Genomic DNA, 19,807 nt, shown 5'->3' on the forward strand with positions numbered 1-19,807 from the left:
GAAAACCAAAATCCTAAGTTTCAAAAATAGGAATTCGAAACTTTTAAAGAAACAAATTTTTTTAACCTTTTTTTTCCTTTATTGTAGGAAAATCGGTTCTAACGTGAATGCCAGATTCCCAAGTGAGTATCGAAAAAAAAAAATTTGAAAATTCATTAAAAAAAAGATTTTATTAACCTTTTTACCTTTTTTATTTTTTTTTTGTTGTACTCCCATCTTCAGAACCCATGTGAAAAGACGTTAATTACAGTAACGCCTTCTTTCATTTTGTAGGTTTCCTTTGACTTAATTATCTTAATTATCAGAATTCTCGGTATGATAACTGATTTTTATGTTTTTCAAGTTGTGTGAAATTAGTAGGTTGAAGGTAAGTTTTTTGGGGAAAAATAATTTTGAAATGATATTTCTAGACGGATTGGATGGTGAGTTTCAAAATTTTGAAACTAAATTTTTTTAAAGGAAATATTAATATTTACTTTTTTCTTCATTTATAGGAAATGGATTCCTGATTTTTGGGTGGATTGGATGGTAATTTTTGATTTTAGAAACTTAATTTTTTTTAGCTATTTTTTTATTAATGAAATACTACTAACATTTTATTTTATTTTTATCTTACAGAAGCCTGAAGAATTACGGTGATTTCAAGTAATACAATACTGAGCATTATGAAGGAAATCGATGTTATATTTTAAATGAATTTTATTATAATGCGGTATAGGATAAGAATAGATCTAAACTTAGAATTGGAAAGATTAGATTTTACAAGAGTTGATATGGAAAATAATATTATTAAAAATTATATAGTATTTTAAATTTTTTGATAGATGACAAAATTTAATCATAATAATGATATATTAATTAATAAATTGATTTATTATATTTCCAACATATTTTTGATATATAATGAAAGCATTCCTATTAGATTTTCAAACTATTTTTGATTGCTGTTATCGAGTTACAAAGAAATAGTATGCAATATGATGATCATATTTTAAATGCATGTTTCAGGTTTCCATGCAGATCATATACAAATATGACACTTCTTATTATCTGTAATACAGGCAACACGATAAGGTTTTTATTACATTTAGTTTCGGCCATTTTGCCCATTTCACATCTCACCTATTTCCCTATTTTCGTCATATCGTATATTATATTTTGATTTTTCCTTTATATCTAGTAATGTGGTGACTTATTTTAAGGTTTCGCGAAACCTTTTAGTATTGTTTGCGTCATTAATCTATACTTTATCGCTCGTAATAAACAAAAAATTTTTTTTGTCTTGTGGCATATTACCAAATGAATGTGTTTAATTTGTTATTTAAACATATTAAATGTACTTGTGACATTTTTAATCAAATGTCTCGATATTCTATATTCTTTTTTGTTTTTTTTTCCACAATTAATTATTACTAGTCCTTATACACTTGTTGAACGTGATCGTCACACCGCAAGTTATATGGACAATAAAATTTATTTTCTTGGTGGATCTACAGAACAATATCCTATCGGTACCAATTATTTTTTTTATTTAGACGGTTCAATACCTTTTAATTTGGATTCTACTTTACCAATATATGATTTAAGCAACGATGCTCGTTATATTCATCCTCATAGTTATGGGGTATCAACTATTTGTGAGATACGATCTTTCAAATTTGTGGAGTTTCTGAAGATAATTTTTATTATAGATTTATTAATAACAAAGAGTGGGCTCAGGATTCATCAATATTCAGTAGTGGTGTTCAATGGTTATCAGTTGTCTGTAATAAAAATGGATCATATATATATACATATGGTCGTTATGATAATGCTAATAAATATGTGATGACTATTGAAGACACTACCCGGAATTCAGTATTGTCTAATTTGAATATAACGAATTATCTTGCTCCAGCAATCTTATTACCAGATGGAAGAATTGCTTATATTGGTGAAATATTAAGTGAACATTTGTGGGTTTATGTACGACTATTTTGATTAATTTTTATCATTATTAGATATGTAATGATTTTAATTGACCGTATGTTTATTATATTAATTAACACAGTTTCGGAATATTTATATATATAATACCAATGATGGAACATGGAGAAATATGGCAAATAATTTTGTAAAGGAGAAGGGTATTTATGTCAATTTTTTATTTTCTGTTACTTAATGCACAAAATTTGTCACAACACAACTATTCATAGAGTACAAGTGGAATTGAACCATCACCTAGACATTCACACACAGCGGTCTTAAATATATATTTAATCTACTAATATATGTATTTTTTAAAATTGATAAAGTATTTTTAATAAAATGGGTTAAATAATTTTCTAGCACAAGATGGCCTTATTATTATTTATGGAGGAATGAACAATATCAATTTGGGACCTTCTCCTGATCAAATATTAGTTTTAGATACCAAAGTAGACCCTTTTACATGGTCCACTCCTAATATCGATCCTGCACCTAGCTCTACACCATATGGTGGACATACGGCTACTCTTGTTGGAAATTATATGATTATTGCATTTGGTAAGAATGTTATACTGATGAAATCTTGCTTTTACTTGAATTAAGTTTATTTAATTTTTCTTTAAATCATTATATTATTTAGGATTTTACCGTAATGCTACTCGTGACTTTATTTATAGTAATCAAATTCATATGATTGATGTGAGCGAAAAAAATAATTACAAGTGGGTTAAAAATTTTATTCCAACTAAATCAGCAATAATAGGTGGAACATCGGGTGGTACTGAAACTACTTCAAATAATACAAAAACAGCCCATTCAACTAAATCACCTGGAGCAGCTCATGCAGCAATAATAGGTGGAACAACTGGTGGTATTGCAACTGATATCTTTTAGTTACTTATTATATCATAGAAAGAGAACTGTCATATATGCTCCCCAAGCTAAACATGCAATTAACTGTTAAGTTTTATAGAGTGTTAGATGAGCGATAAAATACACTGATATATAACATGATTACATGAACATACTATATATGACCAGACATTTTAACCTTTTTTAATCTGTAATAGTAATTTTTATTTTAAAATTGATGTGTGGTGACTTCGTCACCACCAGATAGATTGTTCAAAACATGTGATTAGGTTTTTGTTCATGATTATTTTACTATATAAAAAAAATTGTACAACTGAATAAAATTTTGTCACTATAAAGTATATCTTTTGTACTTGCTATAACAGATACTAGCATGATTGTAGTTATTTTATTATACCTGCTTAATATTAATTTTAGTATCAGTATTCATATTTATTTAATTAAGAAATTGTAGGAATCTTAAATAATAGCAAATTTTTTATTTATAAAATTGATAAAATTTTCACAAATGTAAAGCTACTGGTAGAAACATTCGCCAAAATCTGGTTAAAAACTGATTATTCAAATCGTATTAGTCAGTAATGAATACAGTGACATTAGTTTATTCAAAACTATCATACTATCCAATTGATTAAAAATGAGACATTTACTAAATTGCCATTTCAAAGCCACGAGAATAAACTTAAAATGATAGAAAAAGAGAAAAAATAATATTGTTTAACAGATGATTGTTACAATGTTATTTACCAGTGTTGTTTTGTTTAGATCAGTTCCTTTTATTTTCAAAGTCACAAGGTCAAACCTAAAATGGTAAATCAATTTTCAATTTAGTATAGATTATTTAGATTTGTAAACTAATCAAAACATCAGAACACTATTATAGTTTAAAATTAAATTAGTTAATTAGAAAAAAATTGTTTAAAATAAAATTGGTTAATTAGAAAAAATTGGCAAAAAAACAAATTAGTCATCGGTAAATATGCCGATCTGTAAAATTTTCCAAATCAGCCGCAGTTCTCATTAGTCACCAGCTGATCTGCCATTCTTTTTTTTTTATTTGAATAACTTTAATTCGTAAAAAAATTACAGGCCTCTTCAGATTTAGTATTTGAATCTGAATCTGAATCTGAATCTGATATGATTTTTTTGGAAAAAGGAAATTGTTTATTACACTAGTAAAGACTAAAGATGATAAACATATATAAAATTTCATTTTTAAGGTAACACAAATCTCTTGGCGGACCATCCTTAATTATATTATGTTAAATAGTGTATTTTTTAAAATCCAATAATATTTATTCTGTTTTTTAATTTAATAAAATTGAATACAAAATGAATAATATATAATAGTTCTCTTAATAGATATACAGTAAATATAAATTATGAATATACATTATACATATCCCTAATACATCTTTAATGTTATATGATTCAAATTCCTTCAATTCATCTGTCATAGTAAACAACTCTTTTTTATCCTGATGTGTACTATTTTTACTTGTTTGGGTTGCTATATATTTTTCAATAGCTAAATATTCAGCCCTTTTTCTTTCATAAATATTCCTTTATATATTGATGGTAAAATATCAACAAATAAATCATTAATTTTAATAATAATTCCTAATAAAAATGTGTTAAATTTTTTAAAAATACTTCCCAAATATTTTTTCTAATCTGAGTACTAATATGTAAATTCAAAATATTATAACTTACAAGGAAGAACATGTACTAATCTTAAAAACATTTCTATCATAGATTCATTTGTTTCATGACAAATAGAAACATATATGGAAAAATAATTAAGGCTTTGTCTGAAAATTATGACTGAATTTAATTCAATATGAGCTTTCTGAATAATATACGTATATATATCAAAAAATTTAATCCCTATAAAAAAGGAATGTCAGAAAACATACATAAAATAAACATAAAATGTACATTATACATAAAATGTCTATAGAATGTCCATAGATTACATAAAGGGGACTCATACTTTTTTGTACATTTTATATACAGTGAGCCCATTTTGTACATTTTTTATTATTTTATGGACATTCTATAGACATTTTATGTATATTGTATATTTTACGTATATATTCTAAACATTCCTTTTTTATAGGAAATTCTCTTACAATAATTATTAATACTCTGTATTGTGTTGCACCATTTACATCTGAGGCAAATTTAATATTTTCTAAATATTCCCCAAATTTTTGAAATAATAATTGCATTAATTCAATTGGTAAATTTCTATTTTCATCACTATTAAACTAATAAAGATATTAATTTAAATGGTTTATTAAGATCAATGATTTGTTGAATAAAATTAGAATTAAAAATATGACACTCAAGTAAATGAATAAATTCTAAACCATTTAATTGTTTAAATGCCTTTTTTATACTATGTAATATATTCCTAAAACCAATTCAATAAAATATAATTATATTTAAAGATTGTGAACTATTAGATTTACGTATAATATTATATATTGGTATACTATTATCTGAAAACGGATAATAAGGATTTATACATTTTTTGGGTATTACTAAATATCACAATGGTGACGGTCACCAGTGGTGACTGACCAAAAGTACATCACAATGCTGGTATGGTGACCATCACCACCGGTGAGCTTTAGTAATACCTTTTTTTTGTTTTTTAAAAAAAAAATGAATTTAACGAATAAGGATTAAAGAATAATATGATTAATTTATTTTCATTATAGGATTTGTTGTCATATATATATTCTTTGGCTTGATAACTTAAGTTATTCACGCGACATCAATTAATCTAATTGATTAAAAAATTTTAAAAATGAGCTTAATAATAATAATTTTTTTTTTTTTTTACGGTAAAGTTTTAATACTTTTTTAGTTACTTTAATGGAATTGGCGCAGGAGTTGATAAAATGGTTTTAGCTTAAATTGGAAAGAAAATATGCGCCATTAAATAATAATTAAAATAATTCTTAATTTTTTCCCAAATAATCTTTTATTTTCATTCCGATGAATATTAAAGTTACATGTGCTAGTATGCATGATGGGCAGATGGCATCATAACTTTATATATATATATGGATAAGCAATTTTCTTAATTTACTCATTTAGTATTTTTCAATAAAATATTGACATATACGAAAGTTAGAACGATGATATTGTACTGTATATCCTTTTTTATTGTGATTCTGATCTGTATTATGCGTTACAGCTGCTATTAAAGATTGAATTTCAGTTTCTTATATAATAAATTGAGTGCTTTCACATTTGCCCACACCCTTCTCGAATTATCAAATAAAATAGTTTATTAGGCCTTTTAACGAAAACATGGGCAACTCTATTGGTAAAGTGTATAGAGATGTCATAAATTATGAAGACTCAAGTCAAAGTATAGAATATGGAAAAGATAATTTCACCGAGAAGAAGAAAAAGTATCGAATTGCAGTTAGTCAAGATGGAAAATTTGCTGTTACTTTTGATACAGGTATGCAAAAATAAATAAATAAATAGCAAATCTTCTGATTAGAATATTGAAAAACACTGATCATCCTCAACCTAAATTCAATAAGAAAGATGTACTAGATTCCAGTAGTCAGAATAAATCCGATGAGCCTTTTGATAATGATAAAACAATCGCTTATTTTAAAATAGATAATGACTTTGAATTTTCTAAACTTTACAATCCTAAAAAAACTGAAGATTCTTCAGGCAACGGCAAGACAACAAAACACGACAAAAGTAGCTCGGAAGAAGATGAAAAGAATGACAATTATAAATGGTCTTTTGATATATCAAATATGCATAAGAATGATAACGATGATAGCGAATATTTTATTTTTGTCACCATATCTCGTATAAACATTAACGAGGACATGAAACAAGAAAAGAGAAAAAAGATGATAATAAAAAGCAATGATGGATATCTTAATAAAATACGATTTAAACCTTTATTCAATAATAACGATAAATCTGTCGAAACTATAATTTCCATGAAGCCAGAATTTAAAAAAAAGGAATCAAAAAAGGGATCACTATTTATCACATTAAAATAAAAAGTCAAAATGAAGAAAAAGAAAAAAGTGGGGAATAGGAGAACAATACTGTAGCTTTCTATTATTCTATTTTAAATAAATACTCAATAATCCATAATGTATTAATGTAGCTTGAAGGATATATATTATACATTTTTGTTAGAATAAATCAGATTGCATTATAATAAATCCTAAACATAATAATACCTTAATATTGTATTTACAAATCGAACAGTAGTGGTTATCATAGTGATTTCAATCGTAGATTTTGTTTTATTTATTTTCACCTTCCTTTTTCAAATTCTGGAATTATATAAATGTTGAGGGCTAGTTTATGAAACATTTTGTTTCTCTTTAATAACTTAACAAGAACCCAACATTTGAATAAACTAATGAATTGGTTTAGATACATCTACAATTTTAATTTATCGTATAGGAAAAAAAATCAAAAAAATATAATATTTCAAAGAAATTCAATATAAGGAAATAGATTTTCTTTCAACTTTTTGTTGTAAAAGAAAGTTAATATTATAACAAAAAACAAAAAGATATCAGTGGAAAAATAAAACAAATTCATAAATTTCTACTTGCAATAATTACTAAATGATTTTTCTGATCATGAATTTTATTGGTCCAATAAATTAATTTATTTTATTTATTTGTTCATTTTTTTTTATTTTTTATTTATTTACATGATATAATTCAATGCACTGTATGTTAATTATAAACCGTTACAAAAGCAAGCTCTCCAGCAGCCTTCTGTTTCTTAACACGCTATTATTAATTTTTTAATAATAATCTTTAGTTAAAAATTGATGGAGCAATAAAAAGAAATATATTTTGAACGCTATTTGAAGCTAATAATAAATAAACAAAATACAGAACAGCTAAGAAAATTGTTAAGGCTTATTCATTATTTCATCATAAAATTTTAATATAATATCGAAATTTAAAGTGTGAACTATAAAAAAAAAATTTCGAACTCCAAATTTATTAGAAATTACCAAAAAAATATACATTTAAATATATTATAATAAGGTATTTATTAAATAATACTACAATATGATTTCATATCATAAAAATTTCAGTGATTTTTACGACTTGATGATATACAGTATATGAAAAATATTTCTCAGATAACTATTAAAGGCTCATTATGTCAATTCTTTTCAGTGAAATCATCTTAAATTTTAATCATAATATATAATTGAATAATTTTATAAGGTAATTTATTGATAAGTTATAATATAAAAACAATAAAAAAATAAATAAATAAATTATTTAAATTACAAACTAAGAAATATTTAATCTTATTACTCTAGTCCTAGTGTTTAAATAATTTATATAAAAATTATAGAAATACTTTATATGTAATAGTATTATTACACAGAAGATAGCATTTTCATGATTATTTATCTATATCTAAAAATTTATTAAAAAAAGACTTTAGTAATTTTTTAAATTAATTAAAATTTCAAATTTAAAAATAAAGAATCCTTACTATCCGGCAGTTCCAATTCGTCTTGTTCTTCTGAATGAAGATTTGGATTGTTATGTATTTCATCATCTACAAATAAAATAATTATTTAGAAAGTATTAAATTATTTATTATTATAATTATTATAACTAATTTAAATAATTATATTACATACCGTCAATATCATCATGATATTTTTTTATTTGTTGTTGCATTGTTTCTTGAATATCTAAAAATTAAAATAACATTACGTTCAATATTAAACAATTAAATTGATAATATTAATCATTCTACTTGCCATTTTTTGAATTCCTTTTGAATATTTTAGATAATTTCTTACTACCAACTAAAAAGTTAAAAATATAAATATTAATTTGTTTGATGATCTAAAGGAAATAATATTAAATATGTTTTACAAATTACCTTTAAAAATGCTAATTATTTTTGAACTATTCTTCTGATTATTCAACTTATCAAAATCATCGACTAATAATAGATAATAATAAATCAAATAAAGTAACTTATTATATTAACATAAGTCTAATATACTTACTGTTATTGGGAATATGAAAGTTGTATGATTTATTACTGTGAAATGCTAATAAAAAAAAAATAATTTATTATTTAATTATTTAAAATAAAAAATATATAAAACTGTAATGTTTAATTTATACCTTCTTGTTCTTCTGCGTTATGATTTAATTAAAAAGTAAGATTTTAATTATTAATATCGACCATATATTAAAAATTAAATAAAAAATTTCAATAATACCTTCTGTTGCATTTCTTGGTTCAGGAAGATTTTCAAATTGATGAACTTTACTCGTAAATAATCTCCTACTATTTGTATAGTTTTCTAAATCATCTATTTCCAAACTATTATCTTCTTCCGGTTGAGTTAATAATTCATTTGGTTTATTTTGATAAAATAAATTAACTTCTCTTATTTTTTTCAAAAGTGTAACAATATTAGGTCGCTTTGATGGATCAGCATCCCAACATTGTTTCATTAAATTTTTATATTCTAAAGGAGTTCCTGATACAATTTTTGGTCTTATACCATTAACGATATTCATAGCAAGATCATAATTATGTTCGTAATTAATAAATGGTGGTTGTCCAGATGAAATTTCCCACATAAGTATGCCAATACTATAAATATCAGATTTAAAAGTAGTTACTTTTCCTGAAATAACTTCCGGTGCAATGTAAGGAAGATTTCCATATACACTCTTTAATGGTTTATCTGCAGGTCCACAGAATCCAAGGTCGCTAATACGGAATGCATAACCAAAATTATATAACATATTTCCAGAATGCAAATCTCTATGAATCGCATTCTCTTTATGAACTCGTGAAAGTGCTAATATTATGTCAGCAGAAATTTGAATTCTTTCTTTCCATGTAAGTTGATTATAATTTTGTTGTAAATATTTTCTTAAATCTGTATTCAATTTATTCATTACAAGCATATAATCTCCATTTAATGGATCTTTTGTTAAACCAAAACATTGGACAATCGCATCTGGCCATTTATTAGATATATTTAAATGCGAATTAGCCTATAAAATAAAGAATATATTATAAAAATTTTAAATGAAAAATTACTATACCATTTTTAGATTACAAACCTCTTCAAACCAACGTTTATTTGCACTTTCAACATTTTCTAATCTTTTAAGTACTACATTTTGTACTAATCCAGGTCCTCCAATTCTTTTTAATTGTTGTTGGGTAGAATCCCATTCAATAAAATTTCCATCAGTCCATTCTGCTGTATAAATTTCAGAATATCCACCTTTTGTTAAATATTTAATATTTTTTAAATTATTATATGGAATCCATTCAACTATACTATCTGGTTCAAGTGTATTTATCTGACATTCTTGTATTAAATTATCAATATCATCATTTCCGGATGTCCAATTTGAAAAATTATTTTTTAAATAATTTCGAACACAATATTCACAGTATAATGTAGCTAAACATTTTTGGTTACAAATTTCACAAACTCTTCTTGTTCCTTCATTATAAACAAGTTTGCTTTTATCATAACTTGCAGTCAACATTCTTATTGCTTCAAATTTTTCATCTTTTGTAAGTGATTCATCAGCAAGAATTGTTTGTTTCCAAAATTCAATTTGTTTGTGGAAATCATTGTGAATATTATAATCCGTTAGTGCATATGATTTATTAATTGTAGTATTAATTAAATCTTCTCTAATAACAGACATAATGAAATATATTATTGTAAATTTTTTTAAATAAATATAAAAAAAAAAATTTTTTTCGGAAACGGTCTACTTATAAAGTCAATAACGTGTAACAATAACTGCATATGTACTCCTGTACTCAAACCTAATTAGTCTAGTCAAATGATTTGTGATTCTCATTGTTAAGGAAAATTTTTTTTCCGATACATCATAATAATTTTTTTATTTAAACTTTTTTTTTGATTTTCAATTTTTTAAATTAATTAATCCAACTTTACCATTTATTTTAAAGGATTTTTTTTTTAAAAAAAAAGAAAATAAAATAAAATTATTATTTGTCTAAAGACGCAGCAATAAACGATGATCGTAAATATTGGAATTATTAAATATACAGTATATACATCAGAAATTTATATCATTAAAATATATTAGGCAAATTTAATTATAAACTTGGATTTTAATGTACATAAGGATTGGTAGAAGAAAGTTTAAATTGATAAACTAACATTATATATGTTAAAAATTTTAATATAAAAATTATTCATAATATTACTTTTTTAAGGATGACTATCTAAAAAATAATCAAAAGACGAATGTTTAACATTCATAAAAAGTTTAACTTATAAAAAGTTGCTCCTCTGATATGAAAAAATCTTTCATAATTTATAAGTTTTCCATTTAAAACATCACAATATATCAGGTATTTACTGAAGGGAAGCGTCTATAACTCTATATACGACATGCGTGTCACGTCCGCTTTATATATGTTATATTATTAATTTTTATTTGTCAATGAATAGGATATACTCAATTTTTAATGCTTATAAGAAGTTAAGCATCAAAAATAATTCTTGTTATTCTTATTATTTTAAAAAAATTTTTTTTTTGAAGTTTGTTATAAGAAAACTCAATTTTTAACGTTATAAAATTTATTAGTATAGAAATTATTATTTACTACTTCTGTTTCTTCAATTTATTTTTTTTATTTTGCTAATTTTTTCCATTAATTTTTTTTATTATATTTTTTCTTACGTTTTTCTTTATTAGAATGTGTAAAACTATCGCTAACACTATAAAAGTTAATACAAAATTGCGATTATCAAAAATTTCTAATTTTAAAAAAAATTACTTCTAGTTTATCATTTAACTCTTTTTTCAATAAATGACGCAATAAACTGACCGTTTAACGACTTTAACGTGAATGTAGATCGTCCAATCACATGGTTTACTACATAATTATATTTTCTCTTTCATTATATTATGAGTTTATCAATATTTGTAATTTTTTTTAACAAATTATGACACAAAAAAAAAGTTAATGTCTATATAAATTATTTAACTTAAAAAAAAGGCTTGTTTAAAATGTTTGTGATATAGAGAATTGATTTTCCTTTTTATTCCCATTGATCTTTCATTGAATCAACGAATAATCAATATACAAATTTAACATACTCATAATGTAAAAAATTAAAAGTCAAAGTCATTAATAATAAAAATTATTATAAAACAGATGATCCACCTTATACGTCATGGTCTTGAAGGATGAACCAGTTAGAATAATGATATTGATGAATTTATTGAGAATACAATTTATAATGATTGGTATATTTACTCTTATTTGTTGATTAAATTTTTATAGATTAAAATGGTTTGAAATATTTATTTTAATGATAATAGTGCTTATTTAAAATTTTACTGAATAACTATTTGTGATGATTAATTATGCGATTGACAAATCAAGGAAATTTGGAATGTGTCCTTTCAAGTAATTTTAATTGATTTTTTTTTCGGTAAAAATTTTTTTTTTTTTTGAGTAAATTATTTTTATTTTAGGAATACTAATTGTAGAAGCTATTTTTATTTTTAGGAATTATTTTTAGAATACTAACTCCTGTCATATGAATTAAAACTGGGCATACTTAATGTTTAGTATTATGTAGTTCACCTGACTGTGTAACTTTAATTGTTTTTAAATATGACCTGAATTCGCTCAAGTTTAGGGAGACATGAATAAATCCTAATATTACCCATTAATTTTGACTTCAATTCTTTAGCCTTTTCTTATGATGAAAAGTGTGTAAGTCATCTGATACTAATAAGGGGGAAATTATTGCAGTTTGTAGAATAATTTGTGATTAGGTAAGATTGAGAACGAATCACGTGATATTAATCATTCTTTTTGTGCGCAGTGGTATTTACGCAACATCACTCATCACTCTTCACAAGTTAAATCACTTGTTTACAAGTTTTTCTTTTTTATCTTCTAATTTCTTTATGAGTTGTTTATCACTCGTTTATAAGTTTGTCCTTTATCTTCTATTTTCTTTACAATATTTGCTTAGGAGTTGTCACACTCATTTCCTTTTATCTTCTATTTTCTTCACAAATTGTTTATTGCTCATTTACGAGTTATCATGCTCATTTTTTTTTCTTTTTGACTTTTTTATTTTTTAATTTAGTTAATGTAACTGAACAATCACCAATTCACCATCATCAACTGATCAACCATTACTATCAAGTCAAACTGAACGAACACCATTATCAAATCATATCAAATATCAATCAAATCTATTACCAAATAATAGTTCATCAATCCAGCCACTAACTTATGAAGAAGCTACTAATGGAAAAGTTATTGTAGAAGAATACATTTACATAATAATATGTCTTCTGCAATAGATTGCAATACAAAAAGAATATATTCAAAATATAGAAATAATCAAATATCTTGGGAGGAGTTGAACAGAGCTTGGAATGGCAATATGAAAAGTGTAAATAGACGCTAAATTATTAAATAAATTTAATCATTTTTATGATTTTTTTAAAGGAGTAAAATCGCCACCATTAACCAATCAACCACCACCATCAAATCCTGAACAATCGTCAACATTAACCGATCAACCACCACTATCAAGATCAATCCAACCGCCAACTTATGAAGAAGCCACCAGTGGAAAAAGCTATTGCAGAAGAAAACATTTACATGATAATGTGTCTTCTGCAATAGCTTTCAATACAAAAATATATTCAAAATATAGAAATAATCAAATATATTGGGAGGAGTTAAACAGAGCTTGAAATGGCAATATGAGAGGTGTAAATAGATGCTAAATTATTAAATAAATTTAATCATTTTTATGATATTTTAAAGAAGTAAAATTTTAACCTATTTTAGTATTAACTATCGTGATTTTTTAAAGTGTAAAATCAAAATTTATCTGATTTTAGTATTAAACATTAACATTAAAGTTCCTATCGCTATAATCGCTATAATATAATTAAGTACGTAATAAGGTATATAAAATATGGAGTGTATAGTGATATTAACGTACGAACTGGCCAGAATTAACATTAACGCTATCACGTGCAAGTGCATAACTCCTAAACTTGGGAAAGTTCGTACGTTAATATCGTTATTATCGCCGTACACCCCACTGTACATTAAGGACGCCCATAAAATATACTTAAGGGCGCACATTTTTCTAATTCTGGCAGAATGTACTCGGTTGAAATTATGAATTTAAGAAAAAAGTACAAGCTTGCAAAAAACTTGATTTATATAAATGTACATTATCATCCATAATACTAAATTAATCATTTGGTGCATATTTTCACATCAACTCCTTTGTTCTATAGTTGCATCAAGTGAACAGTCCCATTTTATTTATCCTTATATATCTAAATTTTTCAGAGTTGAACTTAATTTTGGATCAATCGAGTCAATCGGGTGTACTTAAAAATTTTTGGGTTTTTGATCCATTTAAACGATATGCCTATTGGTATGATTGATTTGGTCCATAGTAAATAGAAATAAAATAACGCTAATGGTTTTTTATAACGATAAGGATTATAGAATGAGATAATTTGTCGGCCCATAAATGAAATTTGATCATGCTAATAAAAAAAAATTTTTCTCATATTTTTTTTTGTAAGTTAATCGCGTGGATCCGTTTATATTTTCAGCATACTTTGTACTAGTTAGCTATTAGCAAATAAAAATGCAAACTTTGTCTTTTAATAAGACACACATAATTTTGATATTGATAATGATGATATCGTAAGTCAAATAATTGAGATAATCTTATTTTCATAATAAGTTTAACCAATTTCTGCTAAATGTAACTAATGATCCTTATTTTCTATCTATATTGATATCGATATATATATATATATATATATGGGCATTTATCACCATTAAAATTATAGTTATTATTATTTTATTTTATCTTATTGATTGGAATGAAAATGAATATTTTTGTTTTTTATTCTTTATGATTTTTCCAATATTAGTATATGCAAATATTTTTGATTATTTTTATTTTGGCAATAATGATAACTTTAATAATCATGTATCTTTAACTGATATTTCAGAGAGTAACGAAAATATGAAAACTGTTGGCCAGGGTAATTAATGATGGCTGTTTTTACATAATGTTGTAGTTAAAGTTAATTTTATCATCATTTTATTGTCAATGTTGTCGATTACAAAATGTAATTTACTTGCTACAAAATACATTATCATATCAAAACTATAGATATCTACTGCTTGAGTATAATCCTTTCCTCTTAATACTTCAGGAGCCACATAAGGCATGACTCCATAAAATTTTGTTTTATCTATATTACCAACTTCTCCACATAATCCCATATCTGAAATTGATATCAAACAACTAAAATTAGCTATACTACTAAAAAATAATATAGTTCCTGTATGAAAATCTACAATGAACTATATTTTTTTGATGAATTTCTTCAAGACCATCAACAATATTAAGCAATATAGATAATTTATTTTTCCAATTAAAATATTTATAATTGCCATTAACGATTTCCATTGCATAATTAAGAACCATAATGTCTTTTATATTTGGATGTTGAGATATCCCATATATATACTAAGGATATTACTACGTTTATTTATTGAGTAGTATTCTTTAACCTATTGAAAAATAACTTAATTAAATTCATAAATTAAATCCATAAAAAATTATTCTATTATAATGATTTTTATAATGAAATTTCATACCTCATTTAAAAATTCATCAGTAATACTATTTTTGTAATTGTATAAACATTTTCAAAGCAATTACTCTTTTTGGATTCCTATTATATGTATTTATATATATATATTCTATTGGACCATCTTTCCGATTTGCGTAAAATATACTATAGAAAAGCCACCTTTACCTATTTTCTTAATATTATTAAACTGACTGTATAGTATACATTCAAAAAAATATATCATTATGATCTTTTATTTGTGATTGAATTTCTTGAATAAATTTATCAATCTTTTCATTTCCACTGAACCAATTTACTAAATTTATGAAAGTATTTTGAACCAAAATATAATCTCCTGTATTTGGATTTTGAGATATTTCCTACAATATTTGAAATGCTTTATATTTTGTTAGATAGTTTTTACTAACTTAACAGTTTTATTTGAATCCCTTTTATACTCATCTTTCTAATAATAATGCAATGAACCATCCTTCCATATTGCTGAATATACTGTTGTAAGGCCATTTTTGCCTAGCTATTTCTTTAATTTTATTAAACTGATTGTATGGTATCCATCCAAGCACTAAATTATTATAGTTATTAACTTTTTAATTGTTTTTCTTGAATGAAATCATCAATTTTTCATTTCCACTTAAGAATAAGCTAAATCCTTTTTCTAGAATGGTACCTCTATATAAATAAGTTTCTTCAGAGTAATCATCACGTGATTAATATAGTTGCGGTCCAGGATAAGAACCTGAACCCCGGTCTATTTTAAGGACACTCTTTTGTAATTACGTGAAATCTCATCAATAAATAAAGAGTCATGAGACATTAAAAAAAAATATTAAAATTAAAAAATTTTGAAAGATTAACGTTTAAATGGTTTACTGTACAAATGATTTTAAAATGATTTTGAAATATTCTGTTACTTTTTTCAATTATTATATTTTAGGGTAAACCTATATCTCGGGCGGTTATTATTAACAAATTTTTGGCCCAACTTTATTCTTACCTGAGTTCTTGCGTCACTTGATTAACTCGAATTCAAGCTCTATCGACTCACGACTTTGAATAGAGGAAAAGGCTAGTCTAATTTCGAATTCAAGTAGAAAAAGATCAGTTTATTATCATTGAGAATAATGGAAATTTTTTAGAGGTTAAACGTGATGAAAATAATCATTTTTAAAGAAAAAGCTAATATTAAAATGGTTAAACATGATATCCACCTCAATGAGATTAACTATTATAAACCTCTAATTTTGAAATCGTCGATAATATATTGGAAATTTATACAAAGAAATTATTAAACAATATCAAATAAGAAACTTGATTTTATGGTTTTCATAATATAAAAATTTCATCACTAACCCGGCAACTCAGCTTTTAATTTTTTTTTTTTTCAAAAATTTTATGTGAAATTTTTTTCAATTTCTAAAAAATTCTCACCCGGCATAGTAATAATATAAAAAAAAATTTTTTTTTTAAGATTTAACAAAAACTGACGCTGCCGAGATATGAAAACCATTTTTACCACTTTGTGACGCCTAATATTGATGCAATATTTAAAAATGAAATTGAAAAGTTTCAAGTTGGAATTTAATGAAAATTGATTTACTAATTAAAGGAATTTTTCCATTTGAAATTATAGAATTTTTTAAATCATTTTGGTATCACGAAAAATGAAGATATAGAAAATTACGGTATATTTTTATTGCAGACGGTTTTTAAAGAAACTACAATTATATGGCCGAATAGAAATAATCTTTTAGTTAAAAAGTAAAAGAAATTGGGTATTACTAAAAAAAAATGGATAGTTATAATAATTCTTATAAAGGAGCACAGGGATTATTACATAATATATATTTTGGTAAGATTTTATATTACAAGCGATCCAGATTATTCTTTTTTCTTATTATTTTCGTCTTTTAGTAGATTGGCTTTATTTTTTGGGGTGTGGCTTTAATGTAATCTGGTTTATTAGGTTTTAACTTAAATTTTTTACTAAATATTAAGTTTTGAACTTTTGATTTTTTATATATTTTCAAAATTTCTTTTTGTATCAAACTAAGGGCTCGTATATAAAATCTTAATAAAGTTTTTTAATTACCTAAAATAAAAATAATAATGATAAACCACCGCTTTTAGATTAATCATCTAATAATATTTAACTGTTGCATATCCCGAAACCTAAACCGAACCCTCAAATTTAAATAGTATTGACATGATTCCTGAAAGGATATTGCTCCCGATTTACAGAAGATTGAAAATTTTGTTAATAAAAAGGAATCGGGAGAAAAAACTTTTGACTTTCGATCTGACGAATTTATCTGCGGATCGTAAATCGACAATACATAAATGATCGGGATAATAATATGTATGTGACATGCAGTGCGTACTCCGTCACTTTTTTGTACTAGTCTCCTGAATTTAAACAGAAAAGAATAATAAGGTTTCATCATAGGTTATACAAAACTATTAAGGCTACTAATAAAATGGTTAAACGTGAAATACAATACAAGAATATGATATCCGGTTCAATAATACAGTATAAACCTTTAATATTAACCGTCCATTATAATATTTGTGTGTTTCATTAACAAACAGGAAAGAGATATCGGTCGAAGATCGATATCCCCATCCAATAACTGAGTTATAGTTCGGTCATTAGGAATACTGCGGTGACCAATAGGAATTAATGCTACTAATTTCAATATCGGATGTTTCATAAAAATATAGGTCATTAAAATTCCGCGTATTCCTAATCGACTGAACAATATAGAACCATCATTTACATATTATATTGAAGACAATTTTCTTCCCACACGACTATGTCATGTGGATTGTAAAATCAATAACAAATTTATGAATCATCGTTATAACTTATAACCATTGATAATGAAAACACATAATGTGTTGAATAGTGATAAACGTTCATATAGGCATGATGACGTTCAGTTATATCAAACTGAGTAGTCTTATTTTTTATAGGAAGGAAGGGAAAAAATATTTTAGTTTCCCATGTAATATTGAGATATCATTTTCAGAATCGAAATCTTGAACGCTTTGTACGTAAATTTCATGTTTTTGCTTATAAAATTTCTCTAGTCATTTATAATTGTCAAAAATGTGCTTGAATGACAAAGATATACTAAATTTAATAAAAGCCTTGTAGTTGATAGTCCTATTTTCGAACAATGTATTCAATATGTACTGTATGTTACTAATTGTCAATTTACTTATCTTCTTATATATAGGCAACATAAAGTTCTACTTGTAATTTTTTCTTTGTAGAAAAGAACATTGTTCCGCAATCCAACCTTCATGCAAGCAATATTAGGATAGTGTACACAATGTACTCCGTGTTTTATATTTCATTTTTTCCGTAAAAGACTCATATTTCCGGTCATATAACGGATAAAATTTTTCGCTCGTTCCTTTAGTTTGTTTATGGAACACAGAATTTGCAATAATGAAATAAATTATCTTCGGAATTCCACTCCGCAAAAATATGGTTCTTTATATTGTACGACCAGTCTTCTTAATAGACCTATTATATAAACATATCAAGATGCATACTCGAAACCTATCAAGATCGATAATTTTGCTCCACAAATCTTGTATGGCACATATTATTTTAGTATTATTTGACAAGGTAATTTTCTGAAGTATACATAAAAGGTTTAAGTTTGAGTTTGCCAAAACAAATCATGAACATCTTTCCTTTTATAGATAATGCCTGGTAGAAGTTAATTGCCTTTTTTGAATAATTACCGAAATTATCATAATCCCGGCCCTGAAAAAACGCGTACAGCTAATGGTAAAATTTCTTTGGCTGCCTCTGACCTTATATATATATATTTCGGGTCTTTTTACAGCTTGTCCGAAATGCCAAAATTTTATAAGAAACAAAAAGTTGAAGAGTTTCAAAAAAGTGAAGTTCTTGCAATCATGACATATTTATTTATTTAATTTATTTCTAAAGAGTGATTAACAGAGTCTATTACTTAAAAGTAATCTGTACAAAAATAAAGGTAAAACTATCTAAGTAATAAGATCATTGATATTCATCATATCAAATAGGACCTCACTCCAATCATGAACTGTGATTCTTTTGATTTCTCCGTGTTTCATAAACATGTTAGTAATGATCAGCAAAATTAACTCAATAATTTTTTTGCAGATCAATACTATATAAGGTTCTCGACAAATCACATGGACCCTACCTAAAAAATGATCGACAATAA

The 19,807-nt window shown here is 24.9% G+C and overlaps 5 protein-coding genes across 5 annotated transcripts; 3 read left to right on the top strand and 2 right to left on the bottom strand.

The window, feature by feature from the left end:
• Positions 1 to 1,619: 1,619 nt before the first annotated feature.
• On the top strand, positions 1,620 to 2,862 carry OCT59_015571 (uncharacterized protein; the record flags this gene model as incomplete). Its single annotated transcript, XM_066140105.1, has 5 exons — positions 1,620 to 1,624; positions 1,692 to 1,965; positions 2,051 to 2,126; positions 2,404 to 2,526; positions 2,609 to 2,862. 5 exons carry the CDS (start codon positions 1,620 to 1,622, stop codon positions 2,860 to 2,862), a joined length of 732 nt encoding a protein of 243 aa, XP_066002919.1.
• Positions 2,863 to 6,165: 3,303 nt separating this feature from the next.
• OCT59_015572 (uncharacterized protein) lies at positions 6,166 to 6,890 on the top strand (the record flags this gene model as incomplete). The annotated part of the gene is made up of 2 exons (XM_066140106.1): positions 6,166 to 6,322; positions 6,412 to 6,890. 2 exons carry the CDS (start codon positions 6,166 to 6,168, stop codon positions 6,888 to 6,890), a joined length of 636 nt encoding a protein of 211 aa, XP_066002920.1.
• Positions 6,891 to 8,277: 1,387 nt separating this feature from the next.
• Positions 8,278 to 9,356, bottom strand: OCT59_015573 (uncharacterized protein; the record flags this gene model as incomplete). Its single annotated transcript, XM_066140107.1, has 8 exons — positions 8,278 to 8,291; positions 8,371 to 8,436; positions 8,522 to 8,575; positions 8,645 to 8,692; positions 8,770 to 8,832; positions 8,900 to 8,944; positions 9,021 to 9,032; positions 9,119 to 9,356. 8 exons carry the CDS (start codon positions 9,354 to 9,356, stop codon positions 8,278 to 8,280), a joined length of 540 nt encoding a protein of 179 aa, XP_066002921.1.
• A 3,866-nt stretch (positions 9,357 to 13,222) lies between these two features.
• On the top strand, positions 13,223 to 13,637 carry OCT59_015574 (uncharacterized protein; the record flags this gene model as incomplete). Its single annotated transcript, XM_066140108.1, has 2 exons — positions 13,223 to 13,328; positions 13,387 to 13,637. 2 exons carry the CDS (start codon positions 13,223 to 13,225, stop codon positions 13,635 to 13,637), a joined length of 357 nt encoding a protein of 118 aa, XP_066002922.1.
• Positions 13,638 to 14,967: 1,330 nt separating this feature from the next.
• On the bottom strand, positions 14,968 to 15,412 carry OCT59_015575 (uncharacterized protein; the record flags this gene model as incomplete). The annotated part of the gene is made up of 2 exons (XM_025327944.2): positions 14,968 to 15,209; positions 15,283 to 15,412. The coding sequence occupies 2 exons, from the start codon at positions 15,410 to 15,412 to the stop codon at positions 14,968 to 14,970; spliced, it is 372 nt and encodes a 123-aa protein (XP_025168824.2).
• Positions 15,413 to 19,807: the final 4,395 nt, after the last annotated feature.

Source organism: Rhizophagus irregularis, chromosome 23 (assembly GCF_026210795.1).
Source record: "Rhizophagus irregularis chromosome 23, complete sequence".
Classification (NCBI taxonomy): domain Eukaryota; kingdom Fungi; phylum Glomeromycota; class Glomeromycetes; order Glomerales; family Glomeraceae; genus Rhizophagus; species Rhizophagus irregularis.